The 22618-nt window shown below is 38.1% G+C and overlaps 1 protein-coding gene across 1 annotated transcript; it reads right to left on the bottom strand.

Moving 5' to 3' along the window:
• Positions 1-4906: 4906 nt before the first annotated feature.
• On the bottom strand, positions 4907-22270 carry CALB1 (calbindin 1). Its single transcript, XM_066179052.1, has 11 exons — positions 22098-22270; positions 21724-21800; positions 17244-17318; positions 12559-12642; positions 12415-12471; positions 9378-9455; positions 6887-6942; positions 6708-6747; positions 6567-6620; positions 6362-6433; positions 4907-5948 (listed from the first exon to the last, which is right to left on the bottom strand). Exons 1-11 carry the CDS (start codon positions 22177-22179, stop codon positions 5835-5837), a joined length of 789 nt encoding a protein of 262 aa, XP_066035149.1. The 5' UTR covers positions 22180-22270; the 3' UTR covers positions 4907-5834.
• Positions 22271-22618: the final 348 nt, after the last annotated feature.

The following is a 22618-nucleotide window of genomic DNA, read 5'->3' as shown; positions in this document are numbered from 1 at the left end:
ACTTACTATAGCACAGTGTGTCATGTGATTAAAGTACTGGGCTGAGTCTGGAGATAATCATGCTGAATCTCTGAAATTGCCTAAGACCTCATGTGACCTGAAGTCATTTCTGTAGCCTGTGAACAGCAGGGCAGGTGTACTTTGCAGTATTCCTTCAGAGCTGGTCATGGGAAGCAAGAAGACTGGCAAGTTCCTTTTAGCTCACAAAACATAGGTCCTGTGTGGGGCACAGTTGGAAAAGATTAAGAAAAGAAGCATATTCCAAGTCTCAGCATGAAGTTGGGATCCAGTTTATGCTTGGTTTTGGGAGCTAGGAAACACTTCTGCCTGTCATATAGCTCTCCTCCCTGTGTATGAAATAATAGTAACTTAGGATAGCAGATTTTGCTTCATCTGGTAAATTGAAATATTGAAAGCCTCTTAAAGCCTGTCTTGTAAAGAGATCCTGGGGATTTATTTACTGACAGAATGTTTGTCATTTGCAGAAATGGGTACTGCTTCTGAAGTACCCTCTTTTACCTGTTTACTGTTCATAGCTGAAGGAATTATTAATTGTAAAGTGGCAAACTACTTTTAAGGCGATGGAGCCAGAAAGCACATTTGAAGTTTTAATGAGCATCTATAATGATAGGATTTCTTTTATCTTGCCTATGCCAGTGACATCCATCTCAAACTACGCAAGCTAGTTGCTTTTATATGCTGAGCATTTTGTCTTGACAAGATGTATACAATATGTTGATGCAGGATTTAGAAATGGCATATAATGTTTTAAGAGTTACATGATTCTTAACTTACAAAATACTTTCTAATATATAGACTTAGTTAAGTGAAAAAATGTAACTCTGATCTTGTCATCCACTGCTGCAGGAGAATGGAATAGTCTGACTAGGACACATTTCCTTTAGTAAGTGTTGTTAGACTTGGTAGGGACAGGAAAGGAACAATATTATGAAGACATGAATCCTAAACATCTCAAGTTTATGTTTTGCCTAAATGCAACGTAATTGTTACTGAAGTAGCAACACATGATATCTGAACTCAGGAAAAGAACAAGAGAACAAAGCTTTATAGCTGCTACCTAACCCAGACAGTGTCTGATTTGGAAGCTCCAAAACAAGATGTTCTAAATGCTGATGAGGATTAGACTGTCCTGAAAAGGGCAGTCTAAAACCCAAGAGGTGTCCAGTCCGTAAGCATGCCCCACAGCTTTGTATTACTCACAGACTGACATAAAGTACAGTCATCACAGCTACTTTATTCCAAACATAGCTAAACTGGCAGGAGAGGTAGTGTCCATGCTGTCTTAGGCTGGCATCTTTGCCCTGAAATTATTACATTCCTCACCCTATCTGAGATTGCCAGAGAGCCACAATGTAAAGGGAAGGATGAAAATAAGTCTTGAATAAATTTCATTTTATGAAATTGGAGGGATGGGAGGGGGAAGGGATGAGTCAGAAAAGGCGCTGGTGTACACTGGAGATTGCAGCGAGATTCAGTAGGGTTGCAGAGGCAGTTTAATTTTCATGAATCACAAGGATACTTCCCTAAAATCCAAATGCATTTTTAAAAATTGCTTTTGCATCATCCATCAGTGAAAGGTGTTATCACTTCCATGGACTCAGCTTAGATACACCCACAAAGGGGATTCATTGTCTGTTAGCGACTGAGAAGTATGTCTTGTCTGCTTAATTAAATTTTGAAATTGCCCTGTTTATTTCTGCTGATTTACTGTCTTTGAACTTGTTACAATTTATTAGATTAATTCAGTGCTGCAAAAGTGGTATTGTGCTATAGTAGGGGCTTATCAACAAGTTATAAAAATCATTTAAAATTGCAAATGAGAGAAGCCTGTTATATTACCTCTTCACTATGATACCAGAACTGCTGTCAGTCTTTAGTTCTCCTAGTTCTGGGAACTCTCCTGAATATTTGAATTATGGTTGAGAATATTGTTTGTATTTCCCAAGTCGAGAATTTGCTTTACAAACAGAGGATGATACTGTTTGAGGAAACTCTGAGTTCCTAGCTGTCCATAGTGGCTTCCAAGTTCATGGGCATGTGAACTGCTCATTCATTTCTTTTTTTTCCTCATACTGATAACATGCATCTAAATGACACTGAATTGCAAGAAAGATTGTACCATTGTCTAACTCCATGGAGCATCTTGTGTTGTAACTACTGAATAAGTAATGCCACTTGAACAAAGGGAACTCCACAGTCTTTTATGTGATCATTTAATATGCCATAAAATAAAATAGTCTTTGGGATTTGAGTGTACTGACCTGCTTTTAGCTGCTGTAGAACAACTTCAGTTGATTTCAGAGGGAATTGGAGGTGCTCAACACTTCAGAAAATAAGGCCATGTATATTCAGGTGCCCAAGTATGCATTCTGTATCTTCCCAAATACACAGCAAGTGGGAGTGGATTTCAGTTGCCCTCCATAACCAGTGGCTATAACCATGATTATGATGAGGGCTTAGCAAAAACCAGAAAAAGCAAACCTTATGTAAAGAAACAAAGCCTTAATTGAGGTTTAAGGGGGGTTGAGCAGCAGTGTGTATGTATTTTATTCATTGACAAGGTTAATTTTGCATTTAAGTGCTGATGGCTGACAGCACCTTGGTCTGTATTTGATATTTGCCCATGGAATATGGTGTTCAGAAATTTCATCAGTTTGCATGGATAATCTTTTCAAAGATGGTTAACTAAGTTCTAAACAGGGAGGATTAGATCAGTGCTATGATACTGTGCATGAACAGTTGAAGATAGAACAGTGCAGCAGTGAAGGAAAATCAAAGTACTTGTTTCAAGGGCTGTGCTCAATCCTGATAAAGTTGTTGGTGAAAATTCACATTATGTTCTCCATATTGGCCAGCTGGGCAGTGTTAATGGGCCCTGAGGTGCCCTGATGGACAGTGGTGTGGGCCTAGGTGGAAGCAGGCACTCACTCTGCCCGACCTGCTACTGTTAAGGTTCACCTCTGTCAGCAAACTGCATTTATAATGCCAAGGGTTTATGAAGGGTCTCATAGTTACTATTGTTATTATCTTTCAGTTTGCTGGTTTGTGCTTTAAAATTTCTAGAAGATCACCTTCTTTGATTTGAATACCTAGTGCCATGTTAAGTTTTAATCTGTACATATTTAAGCTAGAATAGGCTAAAATATTTTACGGCATACTTGTAATTTGTACGACAATGGGTTTTGGTATTTGTTAGCTTGAGAGCTTCTTTGCATGTTTATTTTAATGAATTCTGTATTTATAGGCAGCAAAATGGTTAATAGCTTCAGTAAAGGGGATCCCAAGTCACTCTGTCTCAGTTTCTGTGGTTAGCTGCAATATGGCATACCTGAGCTACATCATGTAATTCATGTTCGTGCATGCTACGATTTTACTTTTCTTTGGTGACCAGATGTTTACCAGAAGAAAATCTTCCCTATCATCACCTCTTATTATTATCCCTTGCTCTGCCCCTACCCTGACGTTTAAAAATCAGTCTGCCCAGGAGTGATTTAGAGTTTAAAACCTGGAGGGTTCACAGTAGTTTTGACTGACCCATACTTGTCACAATTTACCTTGCACTGACAGTAGGCACTTTTGCCAGAACTGGGGTTTTAAATTGCTGTCCTTTAATCCACGTTTTATTTAAGAGAAACGACTGGAAGGAAAACATCCTGCCTGTGGGTGACTGAGACCTGCTTTCTGTGTTGTGCCCTGCAGCAGAGCCAGCTGGTAGGCAGTAGCAGTAGCACAAGGGTGGCTTCAGAATGGATCTGTGACAGTAACCTTTACTTATGTTCAGGAAGACAGACTTCAGTTTCTGTGGTGACTCTGTCAAAACACTTTAAAAGCTTTATCTGTCACTGTAATGATGTAGCAAACATATTTTTACACACAAGGTCTGGGGATTTTTTCTTTACCATTTTAAAATGTTAAAATAAGGCAAAATCCAGGGTTTCAAGTGCACAATATGAACAATATCAATCATTTATTGTACTGATAGGCAGATTCACTGTTCCTTCACTTAAATGTACACAATTGTATTTCACATTGCATAGAGAAAAGAGGAGACAAGCAGGTAAGACATTAAATCACTGTGCATGGAGTGGGAGGAAAACAGTGAGAATGAGCTGGCTTAAACTTATTTTTGTTTTTTGTGTGTTTTTTTTTCCCAGCAAGATCCCATCCAGCATCACCTACCCCTTAACTTTCCGAGGCTCAGCCTGGAGAGAGCCCAAGGCCATTAGGCCGTTCCTGAAATGGTTTTTAGTTGCTTGAGTTCACCTGAGGAATTCAAGGATTCATTTCAGTGGGAGTTCATTGACCGTAGTCTTGAAGGATTGAGCCTCATTGTTTGAGACACATTTCAAACAAAATGCATTTGCTTCCATTTGCTAAATAAGACACAGAAATGCATCTGAGAAGTTGTATATAGCTAACCTGCTAACCTGGAATTGCTTCCAAAACAGTTGTACATGGAGGCAGCATAGGTTTATTGGCTTTAAGACACAGCCCAATTTCCTTCCTTCTCCAGTACTTACTGGGAGCAGTGGCCTGGACATTCATGAAGTTCTGTGGCATAAAATTGGTGTAAAGTAAAAAGGGAACCAGGCAAAAAAAACCCCAAGGATGCAAGAAGACAGGGCTGCTTCATAGTATAGTTCCCATTTAAAAAATACATCTCTAATATAATAAAAAGCAGAGCCCACCAAGTAAACTAAATTACTAAATCGTTATAAAATCTGTACTATTTTTTTCTTCATTTAATGTCAAATTTTAATGCCAGTGAGATAGACTAGTAATTCAGTGTAAGATCCAAGGAGGCACATTTTTTAAAATAGTCAGTTTGTCCTTTACATGGTACAGGTACAAGAATCCAGGAGATACACAAACTAGACACCAATAATCTTAGGATATTAAATTTAATTATAGATTACACAGAATATGATGTAAAAACAGCAATTTACTAGAATAATTATAACCTGCAAAATGTGAAAATAGTTTAGAAAATGGATTGTCATATTCTCTGACACAGCAATAGTCATGAAAGGTACACTTATAATATATGTTAATCTGTGAATTAACTATACTACCTGCCATTTAGCCAGGATTTCAAGACAGATTAAAGGCATTTATTTCTGAAGTGCCTATGTTTAAATTCAGTAAAACAGCTAGATTGAGAACACTATATTTTTATCAACTACTGCATGGAGATCTATTCCAGATAAATACTTTGTCTATATGCTATGAATTTGTAATGAGAAGAGTAATTTTAAGACTGCAGAGAGTACAGACCTGTTAAGTGGGTGGTTTGACAACTGAAAATATTTCTTAGTGCCTTATTAAATATTTGAAATCAGACATGCCAATGTCTCTCCTATTTCATACATAGATCATATTTAATCTGAATTCATGTTTTATATTTAAAAACATCATGTTTATTTTTCGTGGGAAAGATATGTGTCAATCTTTTTGTTATGTAGTTTAACAAGAAATGTTGCGAGTGTCAAAGGATATGATGACCATAGCAATGTCAGCAGGTTTAATTTTTCTCCAGCTGTGTTTATGAAACCAAAAAATCCAACCAAAACCAACCCTGACATATTTAGTTTCTTTTTGAATATACAGACTGGCCCAAACACTGACATTCTCTTTATCAATCTTATTGTTACAAAAACTGTACATTACAAACAGTATAGAAACAAACTGAAAGGAATGTGCCACACATCCTGGCTAATTTTCTATATGCAGTTTAAAAATACAGCCTACTCCCTTATAGTGCACTGTTATTGTGTAGAGTACATCACTAGTTAAGTGGACATGATAGAAGAGCTCTAGTTTTCCTCAGCACAGAGAATAAGAGCCAATTCTGCTCGGTAAAGCTTTCCTCCATCAGACAAGGCCATGATGCTTTTCTTGTATGTTGCAAGGTTGGTAATGTCTAATTCCTATTTAAAGAACAGATAATGCTTTATAATCCTGTTTAGTTATCAGCATGAACAAGTTTACTTCCAATGGCAGGAAATGAGAAAGAATCCCAGGTATTCTCAGCCTGTCAAGACAGCAACATACTAAAATGTATTTATATATTTGTATATTAACCATATGATAGCCATATGTTAGTTTGCTGCTAGCTGCTGTCTCAGAAGCAAGCACGCTCTTGACAGTGTAACTGTGTAATCACAACTCCCCTGGTTCAGGATTTACACTGCTATTATTTCCACCACAATTTTTAGTTGTACTTTGACTTCAGGAATTATGACTTAGAAGCTCTATATTTATCTTATTAGGGTGGATTAAAGTGTCCTTAAAATCCAAATTAAATCTAATCTCTAAGGGGAAAGAAGCCCTCTAGGATTACCTTTTTGTTCTTTTCACAGAGATCCTTCAGTAGGGCATCAAGTTCATTTTCATCTATATAGCCGTTGCCGTCCTGAAAAATACCATTAAAGATAATTTTAACCATTTATTTTTAATTCCAGAGGATTATGGCTAGTTTTCCACAAATTCAGAAAATAAATGCCAATAAAATATGCCGTTAATAACAACATTTTTTTAAGACTTACTTGATCATACATCTCAAAGGCATTATTGAATTCTTTTGCACACATTTTGACACCCTAAATGCCAAAAGGAAAACAAACCCATTAATGACACCAGTTATGTGTGATGGGAACAGGTTACCTGAAGAATGTAAATATTCATACCTGAAATTTAATAAGAAAATTTTCCTGTACAGGGAGTAGTCTTTGGAGAGAAAAAAAAACAAAGGTCAAAATATTTAACTCTTCCTATTACAGCAGTATAGGTATATGATATTTGTTGTGAAAATGATATATGATATTTGGTATATGATATTTGTTGTGAAAAGAAACAGAAGACATACCTGGCCAGTTCAGTAAGCTCCAGCTTTCCATCATTGTTTGCATCGAACATCCTGAGCTGAAAGAATAAATTTACATTGCTATTCAAAATGAATCAACCTAATGAAGAAAACACTTATTTGGAAAACTTAAATCCAATTAACTTTGTCCTGAAATGATGTCACCAGGTCACATTTGCTGTGTAATATGTTTATTTTAAGTACTAGGTAATTTATAGTAATTAATTTTACTGCAAAATCTTGATAAGAAACCAGATGAGCAATTCTGATTAACCTGTGGTAAGGTAGGTCTTAATGTGCCTACACTGATTAATTAATGTCCTGTAGGAGAATTGTGCATGTAATTATTTATAAGTGACAGGAGTGTTGATGTGATAACATTTTACTTTTGACTTCATGTCTCTTGATTGGGTGATAGAATCATCATTCTCTATTCTTAAAGATGAAAAACTGTTTGGTTAAGTGCCATAGAAGCCAAGGCATTCAATTCCACAGATAGAAAACAACAGACATTTCATTCATTTGAATAGGTTTAAGTATATAAGTAAAGCTAATGTTTTGTTACTGTGATATATTAAAAAAAAGAAAAAAAGTGAACAGATGTTGCAGATAATCATATTTTCTTGATGGTATGAAAATGGGAAAATAAATGTCTCCAAAAAAGCATAGCTAAATTACAGTAATGACAATGTTAATACGATTTCACAAAATGAGTCATTATTATTTATAATAATTTTTCATATCTCTGCTATTAAAGTGTTTTCCTTTAAGGCCTTGAAAACATGAGCTCCTGCTACTTGAGAGGCACAAACAGCTTATAATAGCTATTAGCAGTAGATGAAGATATTGCTCCTGCATAGGACTTTCTCTTCCAGTATTTATGTCTGCGTAGTTCTATTTTTGTACTTTCAAACATTATATTACACTTGCTATATAAAAGAGTACCAAAAGCAGCAGAGTACAAAACATTGTATTGAAGGCACCATCACCCACATTGCATCCCATCACCTGCAATCCCAGTAATTTTAGATGTAATTTACAGATAAGAGGAAAAGCAACATCCTGTACAGACAGATACATAAACATATATCCTTTTAAAGAGGGGATTGATGTAATGCAATGAAAAGGACCTAATTTCACTTTATTAATACCACTAGACGACAAAGCACACCAGGAAAAAAAAAAGTGGCCAATTCTACAAATGTTTATTTCCACACAACAGCATGGTTCCTTTTCACACTTCCTTCCTTTATATAAAAGCATCTGCCTTGCCCGCATTTCCCAGGAAAACAGATTTGCATTTGGGGGAGGTAAGCAGTGGGAGCTGTGAACTTTATAATTTTATATTTTGATGAGTTGTTAGTGGCTGGCTCTGGCTGCCAGCAGCTGCTCAGGACTGTGCATTTTCTATTATCTTTCTGTTTTCTGAGGAGATGATTGGAGAGCTGGGCTTATTTTTTTTTCCTCTTATAACTAAATTCTTTGTCAATGTGTTTCTCTGCAGAGGCCAGAACTTAGAGCACACTTTAGGATGGAGGTCAAAAAGCTCCCTGAATGAAAATGTTATCTTCAGCAGTGAATGAACAGTGACAATTCTATGTAAATGGTTTATACTGGTACAACGAACCAGCGGGTTTTTCCAGGAGAAACACAAGTTTTGTTCAATCTTAAGTCAGTTTGATGGCTACTACATCTACCTAGCATATTTTTGATTGTTAAAAGTATTTTAGGATGAAAACAAGCTGGTAAAACAAAAAATGTAGAGTTATACACTTCCTGAAGACCAGAAATCTGTCTTTTTTTCTTGAAAAGCCCATGCAGAAGCCAGTACTGGTCCTTACCATGGAGTACCACAGTAATGGGATGGATGGATGGATGGATGGATGGATGGATGCATGGATGCATGGATGGATGGATTGTTTCAAGGATGGGCTGATTTTAGGCCAGGGAAGCAACAGTTTTTTATAATGTTTATCTAAAACATCAATTTATCTTTCTTGAAGCAAGGGGAGAAGAAAAGTGTGAGATGTTTGTAAATCTAAGGGAGCCACCATGACTTTTAAGACAAGAGACAGACATCACAGCACTGTAAGAAGGCAAAACATAGAAAGTAACACCAAATTAATTTGATCTAAACATAATAATATAATTATGACAAGAACAATTTTGCTCCCATGAAATGTGAAGACTTTGGTTTTCCAATTAGAGGCACAAGGAAGCAAAACAGGGAAAATACTATGGCATGGCATGATATTATATAAATACCAAGAAGGTTAAAAATTCCTGGGCTTTTCTTTTTAAGCAGTGCTGAGAACTGCCCATCAAAGCTCCATAGCTGCAGAAATACTTGCAGGCCCAGGTGCCACAGTTCTCTCTCTCTTGTAATGGCACAGTCTGACTGGGACCTGGTGGATCTCCAAGTCATTTGGAGCCTTCCAGTGGCTAAAGATAAACAGAGTTTGGATTAGCCCATTATGCCTGTAAATAAACTTACCATTATTTCTGTGTATTCTGTTAGCTTCGAGTCTTCAATCTGCTTATTCGCTTTCTGTAATAAATCTTTCAAGAAGCTCTGTTAAAATAAATAGAGTTTTAGGTGAATTTTTATCTACAGAATAAAATGTTTGACTTGCTAACTTCAGATTAAAGAAACAGAAAATACTATGTTACTTCCACTATAGTATTTACTACTGAAGTTCCAAATAAAGAGGAAAAAATAGTTATTAACAGCTAAGAATATATGTTTCTTTTGATAAGTTCAAGAATATTGCATTTTATTCAGAAAAAGCAACTAATAAAACTTCCTGCATTGTATGCCATTTGTTGTAATGTGAATTTGGAAAAGAAGTTTGGCTTTCAAGTATACTGCTTCTTAATCAGCTCTGGCAGTCAACTAAACTAATTAACCTTGGGTCTCCTTGAAAACTTGTATGCCTAATCACTTCTTGCAACATCGGAACATTTTTACAGAAAGGATCAATGATTAATCAAGTTTTGTCCTTGCCTATGGCAGTACCTGATGCTAGAAGTAAATATTGCTTCTTCCTACCTTGTGTTTTAATTGTGTGAAGCAAATTTCATTGCATTTTTGAATGAGAATTTGATGTCACATGACTTGAAACACCAGCCATTTTTACTTTAAAAAATAAGATGGTTTCCACCCATTCAGTGTTTTAAATTTCTGTACTAGATCCATGACATCAAAAAAAGAAAGACACCAAATTGTAAAGCAAGGACATTACAAGACCTGATGAAGGACCTAATTCCTGTCATCAGTTGGAGTGTCATTATTTTTGTACAAGTTTTGGCCACATTTCAAGATAGAAAATGGGAGAGCTTATAAGAAAATATCCTTGTATTCCTGAACCTGAATGCAACCATGTCAACAGTTGTATGACTAAACCCCATTACAGTTCTTTTAGCCTGGCCCACTCCATGCTGGAGGCCCTTCCTGGTAGCTTGTATAATGAAGAACACAACTGAATTGTTGTGAATGGATGTTACAGAAGAACGTTTAATTTTGTGTGCTTCAATGGAAAATAGAATTTGAAGGGAAATTAAAAGGCTATTCAGTCCACATCTCAAGAAAGGATTCTATCAATCTAAACTTCCTGAATTACTCTCTGATCTGAGCTATTGCCAAACCTTTTCTAAATACAGGCCGTGATGAAGAGTCTTCCTCCCCCTTAGACAATATACTGCCATTACTATTGTTAGAAAGTTTTCCTGATTTCCAGCTTAAATTTCACTTACAAAGTTGTAAGTGGGTGTACTCCTCCCATAGCAAATACTTAAAAATGTTTGGGCTTGCCAAGAAATACTGATCTAAAAATAAAACTGGCTATCTATGTCTTATTTTCAGTGTTAAAATGGATTCTTCCTCTGAGGCAAACAAAACCTCACAGTACAGGAGAGATGAACCATTAGAGATTTAGTTAAAACACCTTAATTCTTCAGCTGGCCCTCAATCAGCCCTGCCTTTTAAAATCTATTCTAAAATACAGCAGTCAGCAGGCATCATCTAACAGCTGGAGAGTTCTCAAGTGCTACCTTTTTCTGATCCTACCAACTTTAAATACACTGACCTGGTGCAACCAGTCAGCAGAAGAATGGGCTTGTCTGCCTGAGAGTTACCCTAAGCTTAGATCCTCAGCAAATGTCACACAGATATCAAACTCAAAAAAAAAAAAAAAAAAAAGGAAAAGGAAAAAAAGATTTTCTGTCATGAATTCTTTTTCTGAGCAGAAGAACAGTAAAGATTTTGAACAGTTTGATCTCCTGGTGCTTTATTTAAAACTTACATCACTCTTCTTTATACCACATATAGACAAAATAGTCCAAATTAGATGGATAAACATTGCTAGATCTTTCTCTTGCTATGAATTGCTTTGATTCCTTTGAATGTAAAGCTACAATAATGAATCAAATGCAGTTGAACTGTGGAAAATGGCACCTTTCTACTCAGAAAGCTGTTGTATATGAGCATCTCTTCTATGAAGAAAGGCAGAGAAAATTGGAACACTTAAGCTTGGAGAAGAGGAGCTTCAGGAGAACATCATCAAAGTATATAAATACTTCAAGGGAAGATGCAAAGAGGATGGAGCTAGGCTACTTGACAGGACCAGAGGCAGTGGTCACACAGTGAAATACAAAATGTTCCCTCTGAGCATCAGGAAATACATTTGCACTGCAAGGATTACACGGCGCTGGCACAGGTTGCCCATGGAGGCTGTGGAGTCTTCATTCTTGGAGACATGCAAAGGCCACCTGAACAAGGTCCTGGGCAACTGGTTCTGGGTGGTCTTGCTTGAGCACAGGGGTTGGACCAGATGACCTCCAGAGGTTCCAAACAACCACCCTGTGATTCCATGACACTAACTCAGCATCAACAAATTGATGTTGGTTCTATTACTAAGGAAATAAAATCACTCTTGTTTCAAGATTTCTGAACTGTGCAAGGCTGAGGTGGCTAAAGGGATAACCTCGATTCTGCTCTTATTTGTGCACATTAAAGCTGATACCAAAATCCTACTAGGTTAACTAAGCAGAGGCAGCACAATTCCATTTGTGTTAGTCTAACAGTAGTAGAGTAAGGAAATTGTAGGGTTACGTGGTACTTGAGACAGCATCAACTGTCCAGCAGCGTATTGATTAATAGTAGTGGTGCTCTTAAGAAAAAACACAAAAAAGCTGCTCTTTTCCCTAAGAGGCCTAAAAAATAACCAACATAGCTGTCAGAGACTCATCTTGCTTTCTTAACCTTTCTTACTTCTAAGCTACCTGGTTCCCTTAGTCATTTGATACCAACGCTGATCTGAATTAAAATATGGCTTAAAAAAAACATTGATCAGATTAGAGTTTCACTTTAAATAATTTACTGGTGATAAAAACATCAGCTAATTGTATTGCATTTTTTGTCACGTTTGAAATGCAAAAACATTCACAGTGGATATCTGAAGAAAGAGATAGCAGCACAGGCTGTAATCCAACACCTGTTCTCATGTTGATCATGCTCATAGATACTAATTTACCTTAAGTTCCTCAGAATCAATGAAGCCACTGTGGTCGCTGTCATATTTCCTCCATGTCTGCAATCAGAATGTGAATACTTTAATGACGTGTTTATGGCAAACAGGTCTTCGATGGTTTTACAACAGGCAATTTTCATACTGTACCTGCATGAAATCTTCACTTGACTTTAGCTGCTGGCATCTGAAGAACAACAGGAAATTCTCTTCCGTTGGCAATACCTGAGCAAGCTGTAAAAGAATTTAAGATTAAATTTTGGCTCTTCATTAGGCCAGCTGAGCCTGTAATGGAGCATGAAGATTTTTAAAAGTGTATGAAATTGTTTGTGCTCATACTGCCGCTGCCGTATTGTGGCCCGCTTGGAAGCTTCATCCTGCTAGCTGGAGTGTTTGGAAGATGCCTCTGAAAGGCTTCTGGCTCACAGCTTTGTCATAGTCATCAAGATCAAACAGAACTTGAGGTCGGAGAGAAGGGAGTGAAGTAGCACTTTACCAAAAGGATAGCTGGGGAAAGGGGAAAAAACTCACCCATGCAGAATTAGGATCTGTATCCATTGAATCAGCATGAAGGAAATCATAATACAAGGATTCACAGAGGATAAGTGTGAAGGACCATGAATTAGGAAACTGAGAAATACAGACTACTCAGATACCAAGGAAGAGCAAGAAAGAAAGGAACACTGACATGACAAACATGTGTGTAATGTAAATGGTTAAATATAAGGAAAAGCCAGGAGGAAAAAAAAAAAAAAAGAAAATAGGGAGGATAAGGGATGGCAGTTCTCATTTGTCAGTCACAGAGATGTGTTCATAAAGAGCTATAAATACCAGAAAGAAATCAAGAGGGCTTTTAGCCCTGCAAATCCAGGGATGGTTTTTCCAATGCCTTTTCTCTACAAAAGGGGTTTTTTAAAATCAGACATTATTGTACTGATTATTGAAAATGTTCATTTACTATAACTCAATTTTGGCAAGTGACAAATGTAGAAGATGGAAAGTATGCTGTATAATTTAATGTAAAATCATGATTTGTTTTTAACAAAAGCCCAAATTTTTTTCTGTCCTCAAAATGTATGAAATATGTTTTGATTAAAAAAAAAAAAACTTTTTACTTGAAGAATAGACCAGCTGTGCTTACTATGGAGAAAATGGAGAAAGATTTCTTAGCTGCATTCTTTTATGTGAAATGACATCTGCAGACTTTCTGGAGTTCCATCTTAAAATTTTGATTCAAATTTTTGTTTTTCTGCCTTCGTTTCACACCCTCAAATCTTTTGTTCTGCCTATTTCAGTGCTATTGCCTAATTGCTGAGGCTTTTTTATTGGAAACCAGCAGAGCCATAAGTGACTTCAGCTCTCGCCCCACAGACACAACAAAGTTATGGAGGCATAGCTCTTGTTTCTCTAAAATCATATATGCAAGGAATCAGTTAAATTCTTTTCATGTTGGTACAACTGAAAAGACACATCAGAGCACTCTCCTTACAGAACTGGCGCAGCTGATGACAGGCTGTCAGGCCCATCAGAGACTTCTGAGTGCTTTTGCCAGGCTGAACATGAAATCAAAATCAACCTAAGAAATGCGTTTTTGTCAGCAGCTTTCAAAACCTACTCCATTATAAATAGCATATACACGTATGGGTAAGTTTATATTTACGTGCACACAATAGTTAAATGTGTGTAGCTTAGTCCTGATTTATGAAAAAATGTCTTTATTTCTCTCATGACAGAAAAGCTTTGATTTTTAGAGTACACTCCTATTTAACAGCAAATGCTGAATGGAAGAACTGTTTAGAATGAAAAAGATAGTTTGGGACTGATTACAACAATGGGCAAGGATTTGCTTGTGTGGAAAATATAAATAAGATGTCATTCAATGACATAGCTAACTCCTGTGAATTTTGCAAGGGCACCATAAAATAGTAACTGTCCTATGACAGTAAGGATCCTATGATCATTAACAGCTTATTAGCAGTATCAAACTGTGTTTGAGGGACAGAATATATTACCTCTGGAAGAAAATTACCTAATTTTAAGCTATACTGCTCACCCTTTGTAAGTCTCAGGGGAAAGTATTAAATTGCTTTTTGTGGAAAACTCTGCAGTACTGAAGGGATGGGAAGATTGTGTGGAAACTGGTTCAACTTCCCAGTCCCAGTTTTAAACCACTACCAAGAAGAAAGATGGAAACCTGGTGTTATTTTCAGTGATGACTTCTTTGTGGGGATAAGCATAGGGGGATTTTGTGATAATGTTTGAGTAAGAGTGCAGATCACTGCAAGTCTGTGTATAGCAATAATAGTACATTAGTGAGCCTTGAGCTTTGCTGCTTTTATGGAGAAGGTTGGTTATCTCTGGATCACAAATAATAGAGGACAACTACAAAGCCTGAGACTGGTTTGACTCTCTGGTCAGCTGCAGGCTAGCAGAAAAAATACTCTCAGTACCTAAAACAATATCAGAACTATTTTCCAGACATTGTTCTCTAAGTAAATTCCATTGATATTTAATGCTATTTAAAATTCCTTTCACCTGAAAGAATGAATTTGCTGTTTAAAATCCCATAATAGAGCATGGGAGTACAAAGAATATTTTAGGCTAATAAGTAGATTTTATGGGAGCAGTAATCTTCAAATAATTTGAATGTGAAATTGCTGCAGTTCTGGGCTTTGAAATCTTGGGTTTCACAGCCACATTTTAGTAAAAGCATTGGTCTGAATGAGTGCAAAAGGTGAATTAAAGGTCTCTTACACAATGGCAAGAGAGTGGGCAGGTCAGGCTCTGCCTTTAGCTGGAGGACACTGGGTTACAGCCAGTGAACTAACTGCAGTGTGCTTGCAAAGAAAGAATCAACACTTAATCTGAGCTGAAAATCCACTTATTCCTCTGTGAAGCCTCCCAGGCCTCGTCTTTATCTCAGTCAACAGACCTTTCCTGAAAACTCACTATTGGCTGGCACATTCTTCATCAAATGCTGGGTGTTCATTTTGGGGGCTGGGAGTCTGAATGGCTTTACGTAAGCTTTCTTAAACAGTGCTCACACAATTTTTCAGAAAAACTATTTGATGTACTATGTAAATGAGAACAATCTGGAATTACTGGATAATTTTTTTTTTTTTATATATAAGGAAGGAGAATCTAGTCCAAATACCAACTTTAATACCATACTGCTCTGCACGTACCACACATTTCATGAGTCCCATCAGCAGTTTCCAAATCAAGCTTCATGCTGATGTAAGGGAAACAAAATATAGCTATTGGGTTTGGAAAGTGCTATATTAAGGGAGAAAGTCCCTTCAGTCACTGAACTCCATACTATCTCTATTCAGTTGCTTCCGTGGATGCTGAGCATGCTTGGCACTTCACTGGGGGTGGTGAGCCATATCAGACCCCATTGGATTTGCTCATCTTCCCTCATTAAGTCAGTATCAGAATCAGAAATAGAATTTGAAAGGTAGAACTTCAGTTATCTTTCCTAAGTGAAGAAGCACTGTCTTTTTCAGGCACTGTTCACACATTCTTCTTGCATCAGTGCTTGCTATACAGATATTGAAAAAAGACTAACTTAAATAAAATTCTTCAATAACAAATAAATTAGCATTATTTAGTCCAAAACAAAGAAAATTCTTATATCAAATAAACACTACTTCCCTCTAGATGCAAAGCTATTTGATCCATGCTAAGTAGTGTTAAAAGATGCACTTTTAAAAACCAATTGTGTCTGCAAGCGAAACAAATTGTTCGTATTTCTGTGGTAGTTTAGTCATAATTACATATGCCTTTAAACAAGTATATAAAATTCAGACATATGACAGAGGAGAAAAGGTATCTTGAAATGATCTGTTGTATCAGCAGTGATACTTTCTATTGACTTCTACAGATTCTATTCAGTCCTCTGTTTTAAAATTAGATACTGACCCAAAGCTGGTCACTGTAGAAATTTTGCAGGCCTGGCTTGTTTCCAAATGTTTTTTAATTAGCTCTCTAGGTCAGATTTCTTATTATCCAGAAAAAAAATATAATATCATTTAATAAGAAAACCGCAGTCTCACTGCACTCAGAGTGACACAAATGAGTCGATTTAAGCTCAGAGAAGTGACTCTCTCAGACTGTAACCCTATAGCCCCACAAACTCTCCTTTTTGACTTGCAGTGCTGAAGGGTGAAATTCAGAGAAAACACAATGGTTCCCCCCTTCCTAGCAAGTTGTCCAAGTTGTGCAATTGTTGAGCAGCTGTATGAGCAGAAACTGGTTATCTTCTGCCTCTTCAGAAAATGAGAGTAAGGAATGTAAGAATTTTCTGCCTGCAGTTCTGCTAAAGTTCGAGAAAGGAAATCCTAAGAAATTCTTCCTTAGTCATGATTAACATGCTGGCTTACCATATTTGGAGTTTTCTAGACTAGACTACACACAGTGACTGCCCAATTAAGTTCACTCGGCTGTTATCATCACTATTAGGAATGGTGACAGAGCATGAGCTCAAAATCACAAGTAGCACTACCTCACATTACTTTTCATCAAATTACCTTTATAATTTAAATTTCTAAACCAGATTTTTTTATCTGCTTTGTAGAAAATTTAAATTGCTGTCGATGCTTATTTGCATTGAATAAAGAGAGAAAAGTCAAATGACTTGTGGTGAAATGTCTGGAATGTGGTAAGTAATACATTAATTGTTAATTAAAAGGTTTCGTTAGTGAAAAGAAAAAGATCTTAAAGGAGAGGAAGAAATATTCTTGTATCTAAAATTCCAAAGTATTGGCATATTATGCTCACATTGTTCTGTGCTAAATGTATTTTCTTCAAGTAATGTTACAAAGTAACTGTCTTACCTCAACTATACCTATTTTGCCATCAGTAGACTTCCCGTATTGGTCCACAAAAGCTTTCATTTCAGGTGTTAAATCCTACAAAGTTACAAAGATAGAATTATTACTTTAAACTACAAGAAACATATGTAAACATACTTGAATAATCTATTATTTGCCAAATATATACCACATTTAATGAAGTACACCCACATTGCAGCTACACTCGCCAAGTGTAAATGAAAATGAGTGTTGTTTTTTGTCATAAATAACGTCATTCTGATAAATTTTACTTCCTAGGGAATTATAGCCGGAGTGAATGATTGGCATCTAAATACTTAGAACGCTATTTTAGTTTACAGAATGAAAAAATTATAAAGACAGATGTGTTGGAAGATGTGTCTAACAGTTCCTTTGTTTAAGATGGTGACAGTGAAGTTCATAGGCAATTATTACTCCATTTTCTCAGTTTTCATTTTTAAATTAGTAACTGGAAGGCAGTGCAGAATCTTTCAAAATACAGAAAAATTTTCAGTATGATACATCTGATCACCAAAATAGTCTTTCCACGTCTTTGAGTGGATTTTTCCTGAACAATAGATGCTATTTTAGTCTTAAAAGATCTCATCACAATATTATATTTTTCCCTGTTTAGTATTTGGTTATCATGGAAACAGAGTCAAAATGTCACTGCTTAAATGTAGAAAGGGAGATTTAGGCAGAAGAATACTTTAGGCAGTACCTTAAATATGACAGAATAAAGCCATCATTTTTGTCTATATAAATTATGGTCCCTGCTATACATCTGTTGACTAAAGACTATTCTCATTCTAGGTTATGGCAAAAAGTGCCAGCCTTGAGGTAAATATCTAAATATTTGATTTCACACTTCAACTTGACCTGCCTTTCTTTGATATGAGATGTCATCAACCTTTAATACTGATTAAGCTTTTAATTTTCATTGTCTTTCTCAGAGGTGGTAGCTTGTGAAACCATTCAGCAAGAATAGTTACAGTTATACTGAAACAGTGGGAAATTCTACAGTTATAGATGAAGTTACAGCAGACTTTGGAAATTAAAGATTTAGTTGTTATAATAGATCTGATTATACAGGACCTAAGTGATTTTCTCACTGGAGATACAGTGACTCCCAGCTGTACAAAGTCCATTGTAGCCTGTCCCAAATTTCACCTGCCAAAGCTAACTAAAATGTCAGTTCCTTGTAGCTGATACAGTCACGGCCTAGTATCCTATTTCTGTCAAAGTCATCCATAGCAGGTTAGTAATTTGCCATGGCTTTAATTAGAGATGTGGTTATTAATATAATGGACTTCAAAGTCACCTTTCATCTAATGATCCCAAAGTGGGGACAAGTTTGCTTAGCAGATAGAATGGAGAATTAGACACTTGGATTTTAATTAGTCCTGGTTAAATATTTTACTAATCTTTCTAATAGCAGCTCTGCAGTGCCAGACAGTGTCCAGCCATTGAAGGAGGCATAGTTGATTACAGGTTAAACAAAACAGGAAACTTATCCTCTAGTTCCTTATTTAGAAATTATGGTGAGTTTTTTGGTGTTCACTTCACCTGCTCATGAGCTGCCTGAAGAGTTATTTGAGTTATGCTATTCAAATAAATATTTTTGGTTAAAAAAAACTTGCCTAAATTTAACCAAGTCTAGTCCTAAACCTTATACAGATGCAGTGCTCAATTTCTGAAATGAAGAAACTAGCCCTTCACACCTCGGTCAGACACCTCAGAAAAGATACTTTTCCAACAAGTGGAAAAAATCAGTTTTTTGATAAGATTTGAAAATGTAAGGATAGTTGGCACTACAGAAACACTCACATAGTTGTACTCATAAATCACATACTTCTAAGGAGAAATATTTTGATTATCTGTATAGGCAGGGAAAGTGAGAAACGGATGTGGAATAGCTCAGGCAAGATCCACCTACTGACACTTTATCAACCTCTGAGTTGGTCACTTACACCCCAGAGCTTCTTTCAGCAATTGGCACATCCAAATAGAGAAAGTATTGCATAAATGTGGGTCACAATAAACAGAAGCTATGTTTAGACACTTTTGTAGCTCCAATCTTTAAAAAAGAGTTCGATTAATGTGGCTGAAGTTAAACCAGATCAATTCAGTATCTACCATAACGCATGAAACAAAAAGGCCTAATGTGACTGAAGCCCAAGCACTAAAACTTCTGAGCAGACATTCCCCGCTTTCAGGGGGACTAGCCTGAATCAAGCCTGAATCAATCTCTGTCTGAGAAAAAGCAGCTGTGAAAGCACAGGCTCACTGAGTGAATTAATACAAGGATTAGCATCAGAACATAATTAGAACAGTTCCGTAGTTGGGAAGAATATTGGGAAATATTAAACCATCCTATTCAATGACAGCATCAATGTGATTCTTTAATGCATGTGGCATGACTGATGTAAAATCCAGCTATGAAGAATGCATAATTGAATATTTCAAAAATAGTGAGCAGAAGAGTGACCTGAAATGCAGAAGTTAATGATGACAAAGAAGCTTTGGGGTGTTAAAAGAAGGACAGACAAGGAAATGACATATAACCTACACTAGTTTCTCAATGTGTCCCTTCTGGCAAAAGAACTGATATTCAAAGATCCTGAATTAGTATCCCGTGAGACAAGAAATGAACTAATGAGATGCTTGTTTAGCAAATGAGTCTTCAAATGCAAGAATTAGGTAAGATTTGAAACCTAAGATGACATATAGCCGTACTCCAGAGCCCACAGACCAGGTGCTGAATTTGGATTTGTTACAGTAGATTGCTCTTTTCAGCAGAACATTCCAAAGCTGGGTTTGAATCAGAGAAATGGGACAGAAAAACTTAAACATCTGAGCATTTTTAGAATACAGTGTCAGATACCGGCAGGAGTTATTTAAAAAAATTCACATGCATTATAACATTTGTAGCAGGTAAGAATAATTCTGCAAGGGTTTCTGTGTTGCTTTGATTAGGCTATGTTTTTAAGAGATGCACACTTGCTTTGAGAGAGAAAAGATCCTGACCTTAAAATTATAAATATTTTTTTCCTTGAGCTTCTAATTAATTTTTAAACTACTTAATAACATATTAGCATTTCTACTAACAATGCCATTCATACTAAATACAGAGGCTTTGATATCTTCTTTCTACCAAGCAAACTTGAGTTTCCTGCACTTTAGCATAGAAATTCGTTCTGTTGCAGTACTTGAAATGTATTGAAGTTGTTTAATCCTTTCTGTGAAAAAAATAAGAGTTTTTCCTTCTAAAAAACTCACATTCCTTTCCCAAATTTCTGTTTAATTTTGGGGGTTTTTAACTTCAATTTTGCTTTATTTTGGTTTTAATTTTAGTTTGAACTTACACTCAGGAAAATGAGAGCCTACACCAATGTCTCTAATAAGAATTAAATGCTACCTAGACTGCAGGAACATTACAGGCATTGCTGGGAGACAGATTTCCAGATAAAAATTCCCACAGAAGCTATTAAGATTCATATTGATTAATTTTTTCTGCATTTATGTCTAAAATATGTAGGAAGTTTCAAAGCAAAGTTAATTATTGAAAAGCTATTTCTCATTTTGGAGGCATTCTTATTATGAAGTATTAATCTATTTCCTCCATGCACACATCATCTCCTTTTTTTTTTTTCTTTCTTTTTTTCTTCAGAAGTCTTTTAGCATAGATTCATTTAGACCAATTCCATTAAGTTATGGGCTTTGATGCTAAAAGTGGCTGTATGGAATCTTTAATTTCTTTCTTTCTCCCTTTTCTTTCCCCCGCGCATAGACAGAGTTTGGAGGAACTGAATAATTAATGTTTTGATAACTCATACACAGAAGTGTTTTGACAACACTGTCAAAAACTTTGCTGTCTCTCTGAGCCATTTGAACAGCCAGGATTTGGTACTCATACTCCCGGTGAAGAGCAGTGTTTAGGAGTATCTGCAGATCTATTTAGTGACCACCAAGGGGCAGAAACGCATTTCAGCCCGTGCTGCCCATTAGGTGTGAAATTAAAAGAGTCCAACTACCCTGAAGTGTTGGGGTTTTTTCTTCCTCTTTTTTTTTTTTTTTCCTCTTCCCCCCCTCTCTCTGCCAGTTTTAATGAGTGCGTATCTGGATCAGATAAGATTAACTGCAATGGGATAAGGTCCCATCCAAGACAAAAAGACAGCATCCATACATTTCTTGACTTTTCTTTTTAAGCACTGTCAGAAGTATCAGCTTGTAGCCTGGCAAGGTAGGAGCGGGAGCCGCTCATCAGTGAGGCGGACTCTGGTTTCACCTTTCCAAAGCAGACGATTTATGTGATTTGCAACCTGCCCATTTCTAACCAAGCTATTTTCCTTTGCCCGGTGCGGCAGATACATGAACCGTGTGATGGCAAGAGAGAACGGAAGGAACCGGGGCACTGGAGTTTGCTCAAGAAAACTCTTCTTTCCCGAAGAAGACGGAAAAGTGGGGCGAAACATTAACCTACCAAGCCCGCCTTCTTCCGTGCCTGCTGCAGCTCCTGGATGAAGTTTTGTAGCTCCTTCCCGTCCATGAACCCATTGCCTACAACAGAAAGAGTTACGGCTGCCGTCACCGCTCCCTCCAAACTCTCTCTCCGTTCTCCAGCGCCGGCAGGGGCGTCTCCGACCCGGCTGTTCCCTGCAGGGCGAGCGGCTCCCCGCGCACCTCGCCCGGCACCGGCCCCAGCCCCTGACGGCTCCGGGGCTGCGCCCGAGGCTGCGGGCGGCGGGCGGGGACCGGGCCGGTGTCGGGCGGGCAGCGGTGCTGTCCCCCCAGCCTCCCGCGGGCTCGCCCCCCTCGCCCCCCGCGCCCCCGCCGCCCCGGAGGGAAAGGAGTCACCGTCGGAGTCGTAGTGGTGCCAGATCTCGAAGAACTGGGCGGCCGAGATCTCCACGCCCTGCAGGTGGGTCTCCGCCGTCATGGTGGGCGCGGGGCGGCGCGGGGGGGGGGGCGCTGTCCGCGGTCCTGACTGGGCTCTGGCCGCGGCCGGCGGGAACGACAGCGGCGGCTCCGACGGCTCCTCCCGCCGCCGCCCCGCCGAGGGCTATTTATGAGGCCGTCCCGGCCGGGCCACTCCCCCCGGCGCTGCCCTCCCTCTCCGCGGGCCCCGGCGCGCCCTCCCCGCCCTGCGCGGGGGGGCCGGGGTCTCCCGGCGGCGGCACCCCGGCTGGGGCCGGCCCGGCGGCGGAGCCCTCGGGAACCGACACCCCTCGACGTGGGAGGGGTGTGTGCGAGCCGAGCGGGAAGCCCCGAGCGGAGAGAGCACCGCTGAACGACCCACTCAGGAGTTACTGCGCATCCCTTGCTGTGGAGGGATGCCCGTGAGAGCCGGGGACAGAGGGTGAGCACAGCCTCCCAGT

Source organism: Chamaea fasciata, unplaced genomic scaffold, assembly GCF_029207755.1.
Source record: "Chamaea fasciata isolate MVZ Bird 193981 ecotype frontalis unplaced genomic scaffold, bChaFas1.0.hap1 SCAF_1, whole genome shotgun sequence".
Taxonomy (NCBI): domain Eukaryota; kingdom Metazoa; phylum Chordata; class Aves; order Passeriformes; family Sylviidae; genus Chamaea; species Chamaea fasciata.
Note: the sequence above shows the minus strand (reverse complement) of the source record. Positions and strands in the feature narration are given on the sequence as shown.

Coding starts and splice junctions, on each gene's coding strand:
- CALB1 (XM_066179052.1), bottom strand. CDS start 22,179: ATGACGGCGGAGACCCACCTGCAGGGCGTGGAGATCTCGGCCGCCCAG. Junction 9,456..12,414: donor TTGATTCTGAGGAACTTAAG/GTAAATTAGTAT, acceptor TTATTTTAACAG/AGCTTCTTGAAAGATTTATT. Junction 6,434..6,566: donor CCTTTGAGATGTATGATCAA/GTAAGTCTTAAA, acceptor GGTATTTTTCAG/GACGGCAACGGCTATATAGA.